Source organism: Theobroma umbraticum, unplaced genomic scaffold (genome assembly GCF_002168275.2).
Source record: "Theobroma umbraticum cultivar Fairchild unplaced genomic scaffold, ASM216827v3 scaffold_95.0, whole genome shotgun sequence".
NCBI lineage: Eukaryota > Viridiplantae > Streptophyta > Magnoliopsida > Malvales > Malvaceae > Theobroma > Theobroma umbraticum.
In genome coordinates, this window is record NW_018397257.1 from 3,828,153 (window position 1) to 3,840,530 (window position 12,378).

Consider the following 12,378-nt stretch of genomic DNA (forward strand, 5'->3'; position numbering starts at 1 on the left):
CTATGTTCATCTCTTAAAATGTTGAAATATCATTGTATTATACGTATGTTTATGATCAAGACATATATGTTGATCTAGTATTCCTATCCCCTCACTCCATTGTATTTCAGTTACTTTGCGCAACATTAAATCATTAGCCATGGCTTGTGTGGTAAATGAATAAGAACATTTGTCTTGACCGTAATTTATTTATTTCAAAATTAATTTTATTTTTATATTTAAATATATGATTCATTGATTGATATATAATCTCTTATATAAAGAGTAAAATTCAAATCATTCTTTCTCAATTATAAAAAGAAAATCTTGCTTCTACCAAAATATGAGTAATATAATGAAATAAAAAAAACAAAGAAAAGAAAATAAAAGAAAGAGAGCATATAGTAGCTACTAGCTAGTATTAAATTGTACACATGTGAGCTTTATCAAAGACATGGAAGCAAAGTGAGGTTAGGTTTTGAGTCTTGGAAGAGAGAACAAAATGGCAAGCAAGTACATAAATGAGTTCGTATCTCATGCTGCTGCAGCGGTTCCTCTCTCTCAATTTACCAAAATAACCTTTACATTTCAATTTTGTTACACGCACCAGCAAACACACACAGACTTGGGAGCCAAACCCAATCAACAAATATCTCTTCAAAGCTTCTGTCTACTCTTTCTCTCTCTCTTAACCATGTTATTGAGAAGGAACCTAACCTTAGTCTCTTCAAATCTGTTTATTTCTTGATCTGGGTTGTAACACTCTTTCTTTCTCCAGATCATAGTTTTCTTATTTTTTTTTAACCATCAAAGTTTGAAACTTTCATTGCTTTTTTTTGTTATCCCAAGTTTTAACTTTCTCTAATAAACTAACACTGAAAACAAATCCCATCTGGGTTCTTCCTTTTCTTTTAGTATGTTTGCTTGGTTTTAACAGATTCACGGTAATGGGTTTCTTGTTAAAGATGCATATTGACTTTGGTTCATTTCAGGTTGGTTCTACTTCTCTCTCTTATCTATCTTTATATCCATTTTTGATTGGAATATGGAAATTTTGGTTTTGTTTCTTTGAAGTTAGTTCTTTTCTGTCGAGTTCATCTTTCATGAAATTTAACTGCTTGTTGTTGGATCTTGATTGAATGAGCTAGTAAAGATTGTGAATTCTTTTCAAAGTTTAGGTTTTTTTTTTTTAATTTTTTTGCATTTTCATTCTTTGATATTTTATAATTGGTTTTTTTACCCTTTTTCTGTTTCTTCATTTAGTATATATTGCTTTTCTTCTGCTACTATAAATCTGAGTTCATGTAAATTTCCATACTTTGTAGCAATCATTTTAAGGCTGTCCAATTTTTTTTTTGCCCTTGTTCATACTTTGATTGGATATTTGCAGTTGTAAATTCACTTTATTCCAATTGGATGCGGTGGAAATGTTGGAAAAATGGTCTATTTCAATTTTGAATTCCGCATATTTACAACTTGAAACTGAAAAAGCAAAATACTTTTGTCAATTTTAATGTATTATGAACTTCACTCAATCTAGTTTACCGTCCACAGAGAGAGGTAACTTGAGTTTTTATTTTTTTTAATCCTTTTTTCCCATGCCAATTACACCAGGATTATATATCCTCAGGTGTCCTATCTGCAGCTTTTAAAACCCTTATTTTATTGTATCCTGAAAATTGAATCAGCCCTCATTAGTTCACTTAGAAAATGGCATCTCTTAAGTTAATAACAATGGGTTGGCTAGCCGTGTAAGTATTTGTTCACCCATAATATTCATTTATGCGCGATAGAGAAAGTTTTTGGTGCCATAGCACTTAATGTGTGCTTGTCTTCATCAAGTTTCCCAATTGAGCTGGAAAGTCTTTATCCGTAATGTTTTCCATGTCAGCTGGCAAAGTATTCTTTTGATAATTCCATTATCATTGACATTCTTTTATTGCCTTAGTCCACATCTTCTTTGCTGTTTTGAATGTCATGACATTGCTTTTTTTTTTTTTGAAATATTGAGCTGCATATGTGATGAGTTTAATTTTGATCTTTGTTAAAAATTACTGAAATCTGTTATCCTTTATTTAACCGAACTCTTTTGTCCGTGGATGTATTGTTTGGCAGATTGTAACTTTATTTGTATGAGAGCTTTTCATAGTTGGGCTTAAGATTATGGGCAGAGGTAGAGGAAAGGGAAAGAAGTTGACTGTTAGCAACCATGAGGATGCTGGAAGTGGTGAAGAAGAGAAGATTCCTGCACAGAAGAGAAGAGGAAGGCCACAAAAACCATTAAAGGATGAAATTGATGAAGAAGAAGTTGAAAAACTAGAAGAGGAGGATAGTGACAATGGAAAAGCTGGTATCACAAGCAAAGAGAGAAAGAGTCCCTCTGCTGCAGAGAATGGAAAAAAGAGAAAGCGGAACACACAGGTTAAAGAGAAGCCTGATTTGGTCAAAGAAGAGAATGGTGTTGGCACCAGATCAAGCACTGATGACTCAACAAAGTCTACTGGCTTTCGGCAAAATGGGAGTAGGCGGAAAAGTAAGCCACGTCGAGCAGCTGGAGCAGTTGTTGAATGCAAGTGAGATCATGGCTGCTTCTTGTGATGGGGCTCTTCTTTTTCACTTTGCCAGATACATAATGAGATAAGAAGTGAGTCCTAGTAAATCTCTAGTCAATATTGCATTTCGGTAATTGTTTCTTTTTTTATTTTTGGCGGTTCCCTATCTTTAATTCCTTTTCTATTTATTTGATTTTGGAGTTTTGGAACTGATTCTGCTGGTTGTAATTTTTGATAGTTCTATTATATTCCATATCATCACTGGATTCTTGTAATATATCATCTGGATTACAATGCCAAGCTTTTCTTTTCACTTTATCTGGCAGCTGATATATTACCAGGTAGGTACCTACTATCTAGTGCAACTAATCTTTTTGAGTTATTCAAAAATCGGGATCGGCTTGAATGAAATCTTATACTATGTGTTCAATGAATTTTTGGCTGAATTTGTTGTTGGAAGGACTTTGAGAACTTTGATTTTGTCTGCAAGGTGGGGCCAAAGCTTCGCCAACTCTTGAGGCCGATGCTTTTATGCTAACATGGGCTTAGACTAGAAAGAGACATCAAATATGTGGCCTTGGGGTTTAACATATGTCTTATATCAAATATGTGGCCTTGGGGTTTGTCGTAATTCATTCCTCCTAGGGTTGATAAATAAAAGGTCTGTAGAGAAGTGTTCTGATTGTTCTATGAAATCTGCTAATTTTTTCAAATTACTGATCTTTTACCTTTTCAGTTTTAAAAAAATCATAGTTTTTCTTCTTTTATCTCAATTTTGCTTGTTTTGCATAGCATCATAAAGTGCCAGATGATGTTCAAGCGAAGGCTCTTCATAAATGCTTGAAAAATTGTGCTGGTAGATTATAAGGGTTGATCTAAATAGGAATATCTCTGCTGCCAAAGGTCCTGAAGATCTGATAATAAATTTTTTGTCAGTGCTAGACCGGTTGGCGAGAGATGAAATGACAAACTGCACTGTAAGTACGAAAGCTTTTTAGAATGTTTTGAATGTGATGACATGGCTTACATACGGGCAGTTGGACCAGCACGGCACAGACTATATATATATATATATATTGATTATCTGCTGTCAATTATGCTTGCACATTTGCTTGTTGGAAGATGAGAAGTTCAGTGCTGCCTGATATATGCTTCCATGATAATTTCAGCATTGTCATGGAAACTGCTTGTATGATTGACCAAGGTATGTTACATTGGATATGTAGGCAACTCATTCTGAAGTAATCATGTAGATGAAATGAATCTACTTATTGATTGACCAGTGGTAACACTGGTTTGAAATTTTAAGAGACTAAGAGGTCTAGAGTTGTTGCTGTTGTTCTTGGTTTTGAGGGATTCCGTGGGGTGGCATGGTCAAGTTCGTTCAAGTATACTCATTGGGCGGGAACATGTGATTGCAGCTTTCATGCTACCAAAATTGTGCATATGTTTGTATTGCATTCAAAAGCAATGTTTTCTACCAAATGGTGATTAGTGAAGCTAGCCGGCGCTGATGATGCTCTACATAGTTGCCTGTGGAAGAAAGTTTAATTATTGATTAATGCCAGTTTAAAATAATTGGATAAGTAGTTGTTGGCGTTTTTATTTATTGGATTTTTTTTTTGGCAGAAGAAATTCATTTGCAAGGTACTTTGCAATCAAAATGTCGATAAATGGGGCAGATCAAATCTGTTAATTAGGTTGCTTTTTAAATACTTAAAAGACTAATATTGCGGTGTTTTAGTTAAATTGGTAGCTGTTTGCTTGACAACATAGTCCTTAAAGACTTTTTCAACTTTTTATTTATAGGTCATGTTCAAGTTTTCTGTATTAAATAAGATGCCTAAATGATTTAGCTGTCACGCTTTAATGCATGCAAGGCATGACGTGCTCTTGGTGCTGTCTGCCAATACACATGGCCTGGTTTGTGCCTATACTAGCTGATGATCCCAACATGTTGGACCCATTTATATCCAACTACATTGAATTGGCTGCCTGGGGAGGAGTCTATTATACAAAACTTGAGCCCAGGCTTCATCAGACAGTCCTTACCTGAATAGCATGGGAAGTTACCAGCAGTGTAACAACAGATGAATGGAAAATGAAAGATCCAGGAGCAGGAAAGAAACAAGGGTCATACCTAGTTTGCTTATTAGGGAATATTCTTTTACAATAGATTTACTACATATTATTAAAATCAATATCTTAAGTGGAATACTATTTAGCATCCGTCAGATTAAATTGATATGTAGTAAAAAATAGTAAGGTTGTTAAAAGCTTAGGGCCTTTTCCAGGCTAACCAACTCTTATTCATGAGATTTAAGGATGTCAATGGATAATGTACCCGTTAATTTTGAGATATTCAAACCCTAATTTTATTAAAAATCAAATACCGTAACTCTATTGACTACTTAAATAATTTTAAAAATTATTACCCTAACTCTAATACATTCTCAGTATTCTATAATTACCTTAACTCGTTTAAATATTCGATTAGATAAAAAAATTATTAAAATCTTCTTCATGGGTCTCAATTACTCAATTAATTATTCTAATCTCATAACTTCCCTTTAAATTTACATGTTATAAGTTTATACAAAAAAAGGTATATATATTGTAATTAATAATTTTATGAGTTATAATTTTTGTAATGTTAGCACAAAATAGAAAGTAAATATGTTTATATTTAAAGTACATATATATATATATATATATACACACACGCACATGTGCGCACACATCAAAAATATTTTAATATATATAATAGTAGTTATATTTTTTATAAATAAATTTAATATATATAAATATATATTAAAAGATATTACAAGTTAATTAATAATTATGATTTCCTTAATAATTTTATTAACTACACAAGTTTGTCTTTAATTACATAAAATTAAAAAAAATAACTGAATTTTAGAACTATTCTAATTTCATAACTTCTCTTTAGGTTTATATAAGTTTATATAAACAAAGTTATATATCTTATAATTAATAATTTTATAAATTATAATTTTGTAATGTTAATACAAAATAGAAGGTAAACATGATTATATTTAAAGTATATATAAACTAAAAATATTTTAGTATATATATAATAGCAATTATATTTCTTATAGATTAACACAATATATAAACTATATATATTTAAAGACATTACAAGTTAATTAATAATAATAGTTTCATGAATTAATTTAATTAATTATATGAATTTGTTCTTAATCTCATGAAATTAAAAAAAAACACTTAGGTTCCAAAATTATTCTAATCTCAAAAGCTTTCTTTAAGTATATATATTATAAGATTATACAAACAATGGTATATATATATTATAATTAATAATTTTATAAGTCATAATTTTTGTAATGTTAATATAAAATAGAAAGTAAATATATTTATATTAAAAGTATATATATACATATAATAGTAATTATATTCTTTTATAATATGATATAATATTCATATTATTTAAATATAATTAGCAATCTAATAATTTTTTAATTTAAATATATTGATGTCGTCATATTAATAATTAGAGTAACCATACTTTTCATATATTTGTTAGTTTTTAACAAAAAGAATTGTTTGTAAAGTTGGTAAAACTTGTAAATTTTTAATTTAATTAATAAAATAATAATAAAATATTTATAAATAGTAATCGGGTTCGAGTACTGGGCACTCAATAGGTGATACTCGAACCCCACACGAAGCTCAATACGGGCAGTGAAATCACTGCCTGAATCAGTCCCAAACTCGGTTATAAGGTACCTTAACCCTATATAATTGAGTCAAGTATCTGCCGGTACCCTATAACCAGGTATCCATTGCCATCCCTAATGAGATTAGTCGAGAAACTAGTGTTCATGTTGATATATTGAATGGGAAAGTGGCGTGTGGATCCTTTAATGGGGTAAACAAGGGTTTATAAGATTTCATTTAAGCACAATGTTTCTTGGGTTTGGATCCAATCTTACACAACATCACTCTAACCTTTTAGGCATTTCTTCCCAAAAGCCCATATCTGAAGAGACAAAATTCTTTCATTTATAGGAAATTTTAGATATTAACTGTTGGGATGCCTTTTTGAACACAACTAATTCATATCTTTATTTATCTTATGATTACTTGTAAATGTTTTGTTAAGGGTGATGAGATCCAATAAAGCTTTACGAACTTGGTCTAAAGTAAACTCTCAAAATAAAAAAAAATTAAAATTTGATTTGAAATTCTTTTTAAATAGAGTCAATTACACCCAACATCAAAATAGGAAAATAAGCAGCAGGGATAATTTTTTTAAAAAAATATTTATCAAAATAATAATAAAATTAAATAATTTAATTGATTTATTATATATACATTACAATATCCAAATTTGTTTGTAGCTTTTGGGAATAATAAAATTTAACCAATTTGGTAAAAAAGGAAAATGACATATAAAAGAATTTTTAATATTCAAAAATAGATATAATATTTAAAAAAATCTGAATTATACAAAAAAATTCTAATTAAGCCCTAGACTATACATAAACCATCTAAACATCCACATTAGAAACAAGTCATGTTAGACGAATTTGTTACCATAATAGAAAAACATACTTGGGAATTAAATCTGCCATCTTCAAATAGAACCACAGTTGGTTGTAAATGGGTTTTTAGAATTAATAAGAATTATAATGGAACCATTTTTAGATATAAAGGCCAAGCTAGTAGCTAAGGTTTCACTTAAAGACCTAGTCTAGATTTCAACCTTCATTCTTGTAGCTATACCAATGACCATTCTATTGTCTTTTAGTTTCAGAGCCTATACTGTGGTTTACTTCTTTACATCTATTATACTGTCTTTAGATATCAGAACTGTTGTTATGGTTTACTTCTTTGTGTCTATGATATTGTCTTTGGTATTAGATTCACAAAGCTTGTATCCTAGTGATATTGTCTTTGGTATTAGATTCACAAAGCTTGTATCGCAGTGAGCAAGTGAAGGATTACAACATTATTACACTGTTAGGACAAAGAGTAGTAAGTCCCATAGGATAGAAAGCATACTTGCTTGTACAAACTTTCTCTCTTCCTCAATTTTTGCTTGTCCTTCTTTCTCCTCTCTTCTTTCTTCTATACTTAAAAAAACTACTACCTTTAAGTATGACTTCTTTTACGAGATTACTCACATCCCAAAGAGCAATCAAGTTGAAGATTCTCATCAACCCTTATTAAACCCCTAAAAAGCCTTTAAGAGACCTTTTACCTCTTTTTTTTCCTCCATAAAAAGATTAATCTCACAAAAAACACAAACACCAAAAGTATATGTACTTTCCACAAGATTTGACTAGTGGATTCTCCATTTTAGTCAACAAGAGTATTTTGTCACTCTAGAAATTCTTTCAGAGTTGCTAGTTCAGTGATTAGAGTAAGGATACATGCACATCCATTTTGGAATAGTAAGATTAGTCATGAACTACCATGGCATCAAAGCTCCAAAATTGCCTTGTTAGACTCTAAATACCTTAAGTATGAACATACTTGCATTAGTATTGTTGAAACCTCCCTCAAATTGAGAACAATCAACATGACTTTCTTCCTAAACTACAACATGGCACTTAAAGATCCAACTTTCCTTAAAGCATTGAAAGTACAAATCTAGATCACTGGAGCACAAATGATAAATCAGACCCATGACACCACCTTACATTACCAGATGGCGTATAGAGTCTAAGATCATGCGATCAATAATCTACACCACATAAAAATAAAATATCCTTTGTAAAGTTTGATGCTTAGATAAACTCAGCTACATGGGTCCATGTACCCTAAGCAGTGACAAGAGAAAAGATGATCTCTTTTCCTTTGGTGACATGGGTTACAAATTATGAAAAGTTGTTCAAGCATTCTGAACCAATCCTGCCTACTTAAGCTACTTTCATTGTTAATTCAGGCAAGATTGTGACCATTAAGTTCAACCATAAAGACAAAGAGAAAACAACAACATGTTCTATGTTTCCTACATAGTATCTGATGTAACCACTCTTTGTTGCTCAATCTACACAATTCATGATGCAATCATACACCCTAAAACAGAATGTTGAGATCAAGTACTTCCAACATTTTGGATAACTAGTCTACACATTCAAGTCCCTTTTAAGACATTATTATTGGGATCTTAATTGTACCTACCAAGGATGCATCTAAGACAAACGTTCCATGAATGACCATGAGAACAAACTAAGAAGAAAATCATCACAGTAGCTCTGTAAAGAAAGATATGAAAATAGAGACTCAAGAGTAAGACTTACTGGGGAACCCTCAAGAAAGTTTGATTATTATATTTGTTACTCTAAATGGAAAAATAAGCTAAACCCATCTGAAACCAACACTCCAAATCTTCCTCCTTTTTTGAAAACCAAAAAGTCAAGACTACTACCCTATTATGTAGCAAAACTTGCTTGCATCTAAAAGGAAAAAGCATGAAAACAAAGAATCTTGCAAGGACCTCTCAATTGCCACAAGTATGTATGATTCAACCAGAATTTACATCTAATGGCTCAGAATTTCCTTTTTTTGTGAGAATTCCAACAAGATCAACATAAATATATGCCTAAAGTCCTAAATCCCATAGACCGTGATGAACATGCAAGCCAAAAGAAAGTCTCACCAATAAAAACAGTACTTAACTGGCAAACTCAGAATGCAATTGCTTAAAACTCAATTTTACTTAGAATTGAGAGCAAAATAGATTAGATTAGTGGACTCTTTGACTAGTATCTTTTGAATTTCCAGAATGTTATTCTAGAGATACAACAATGACTTGTCACTTTAGATTATTGCGACAGGTCAAGGCTATACAGAAGCTATAGCAAATAAAGAAGCTGAAATGAAGTCTTTAAAGTTATAAAGACAACTACAACAGAAACAAAAAAAAAATACCAACATCAGAATTACTATACTTTACCTTCTAGAATGTTTGACTCTTACACTCCCACACCAACAGCTTTAGTTTTTTTCTATGAACCCTCAAATGTTCAAATTGCAGCACTAATACCAAACTTTTTAAAACCAACCTTCTTAGCACCAAAACCATTTTACACCCCATTAAACCTCCACCTATGAAAACCTCCATTTAAAACAAGCTCATAAGAAAAATGGGTCCAAAAGTTTAAACGACAACAACAGCAGGTTGCTGAACAAAAAGAAAAGAGAATAGAATGACCAATTGATGTTTCTTTTCCACAGCCCATAAAGCCCAAAACTTTTACTCCAAGCTTAACTACTTTTAACCTAACACCATTAGTACCATCCACATTTACACCAACCTTCTTTCTAAACCTAATGACAAACACATCATCAACCTACCCACTTTCCTAGTTCACGATCTTTGAAACTTAGACCCTGAACATTTTTCCCATATTTCGCCAAGAAATAGTTAAGAATAATCTCTCAACTACCACTCAACAATCACTAGACAGTTCAAAGAACTTCTCCGATACAAAATCAACATATTTTGATATTGTAGAAAGTGTTTACTCTTTTCCAAAAATGTTCTTAACAAAACCTCATGTCTAAATGTCGAATGATGATGTTTCAGAGATACATGATCCAGACCAAGACCCAGAGCCAATGGAAACAGATCCATTGCTTAATCATCAACAACATCACTATCACCATCACACAGCTTCAAGATTCTCAAGATGCTTTACCATTGAAGATATCTCTCTAAGTAAATGAAACTTGTGTTTCTAGGAATTTTATGCATGGGGATTAAGTGAATTAACAAAGTCGAATGTAGTAGTATACATAATACTAAATACCTTATCCACCAGATTAATTAGAATCCTCAAAGAAAGTTGAGATAGTCTTAGTGAATATAGACAACAAATGTTCTTCAACTCCCCATCTTTCACAACAACTATGAATGAATTTGTAGCTATATTTTATGGTCATTAAGGCCATAAGATAAATAAAATCAGAGAGCAATTCTTTAAGCTGCAATGTTGTTTTTTACTACCAAAAGATCTTGACAGACATTACCAAAACTTCTATAGATATTTCTACTAACTAGGAAGAAATGATGATGTCAATTTAAAATAAGCCTTTTTGAATTTAGTCTCGCAAGAACTCCATAACCAGACACAATTGTAGCTGAATGCAAGAGGACTTAAATTAAACTATTTTCCCTTCAGTGATATCTACATAATCATGTTGAAAGCTTTTGATAAGATTTGTAATAAGCACGAGTACATTGCCAACATAGCCTACAATTCCAAAAAGCTTAAAGCTCTATGTGCTTTCCCATAAATACTTCAAATCAAATGCTTATCTGCACAATCCTCTTTTCTTTACGAATCTAAAAAGAAAAGTTACTTCAGAAGACTCTTCAAAAGACCCAACCACTTATCCTACTTGAAGCGGTATATAAAAACTAAAAAGTTCCTTCGAAGGAAAAAGTTAAAAAGATTCAAATATAGAAGAAAGAAAGAACAATCAAGCAAAAAGTCATCCAAATGCTTTATCTATGGAAAACCAAGTCATTACACAAAGCATGCCCAAAATCAAATAGAAAATCCATCAAGATGATACAACAAATTACATGAACCTCAAGTCTCAATCTATTTGATGATGATGATCTCGAATCCATGTTCTCACTTGAGGATGAACAAAGTCCCCTAACTTTGTTTGTTATTCAAACTTATGATTCAGACTTAGCCTCAAATTTAGAAGAATCAAGCAATCTGAGTTACTCTGAAGATGACTCAGACAACACCATCGTGAATTGCATGGCAATCCAAGAATGTTTTACAACCCACAAGCTAACGTCACTTGTAGCCCTTATTCAAATATACATTGATGATCAATCATCACCCATCCAAGTGACAAATTTCTTTTATACAAGAGCAACGCAGACAATTGTCAATTCAATTTTCTTAACCCCATCACTTTGGAAAACCCAAAAGACTTATTTCAAGACTATTGATAAAAATGTCTTTTGATAGATTTCATTCGTAAGCCAATTACAATTGATTTTTTTTAGGTGTTTCAGTTGCTCAGGGAATACTAGGTTTATCATTACCACAGATACACTTGTGATAATTCTATTTTATAGAGTTATCTTGCACTTTGTTAAGCATAAAAAGAATGAAGTCTTTTTGCTTTTTAGTCATTTTTATGTAATATTTACATCTTTTTATTAATTAGTTTAATGGATGTTTGAATATTTTTAATTGAGTTTTTTTAGCTTATTTTCAGTATAAAAGTTCTATTTTTATCCTCTATTGATTTAGTCATTTGTTATTGAAGGTGTGCAAGTATGTGCGATTTAAATGGCAAATAACTGTACAAAAATGATTAAGGAGATTTCTAACCATGCTGCAGTAATTTGAGCATAACTCGAGTTAGAGAAGTCCAATTGACAAGATTCTTGGACCACTAGAAAGCTAAAAGGAAATGCTACGACTTTGATGTTAGCACTTCATGAATTCTGATTGGATCGTGGTAAAAATTGCATTGGAATTTCAAAGATCATTGCAGACCACATAATAGCTAGGCAGAAAAGGCAATGTTGTAGCCTCCTAAGGCTAGCGTTGCAATGCCACCCTCGTTTAGCCCATACTTTAACACTAACTAGAGGGGTTGACATCGCGACGCAGACATGTACATTAGTAATTTTGCACCTTTCAATTTTTACATCATGAGGATATTATAAGGGGTATAAAAATGGGCTTTTTACTCAGAAAAGACAATTGAAGCAAACCTCATTTTGGGAAAAAGAAGCTTTGAAAAAGAGAAGAAAATAGGAGGAAATCTTTGAAGATTAAGCTTAAAAAAGATGCACCAAATATTATCTCTCACTAGATTT

At 31.6% G+C, this 12,378-nt stretch overlaps 1 protein-coding gene across 1 annotated transcript; it reads left to right on the top strand.

Moving 5' to 3' along the window:
• The first annotated feature begins 587 nt into the window (after positions 1-587).
• On the top strand, positions 588-2,844 carry LOC110412134 (uncharacterized). Its single transcript, XM_021422600.2, has 2 exons — positions 588-971; positions 2,095-2,844. The coding sequence occupies exon 2, from the start codon at positions 2,143-2,145 to the stop codon at positions 2,554-2,556; it is 414 nt and encodes a 137-aa protein (XP_021278275.1). The 5' UTR covers positions 588-971; positions 2,095-2,142; the 3' UTR covers positions 2,557-2,844.
• The last annotated feature ends 9,534 nt before the right edge of the window (positions 2,845-12,378 follow it).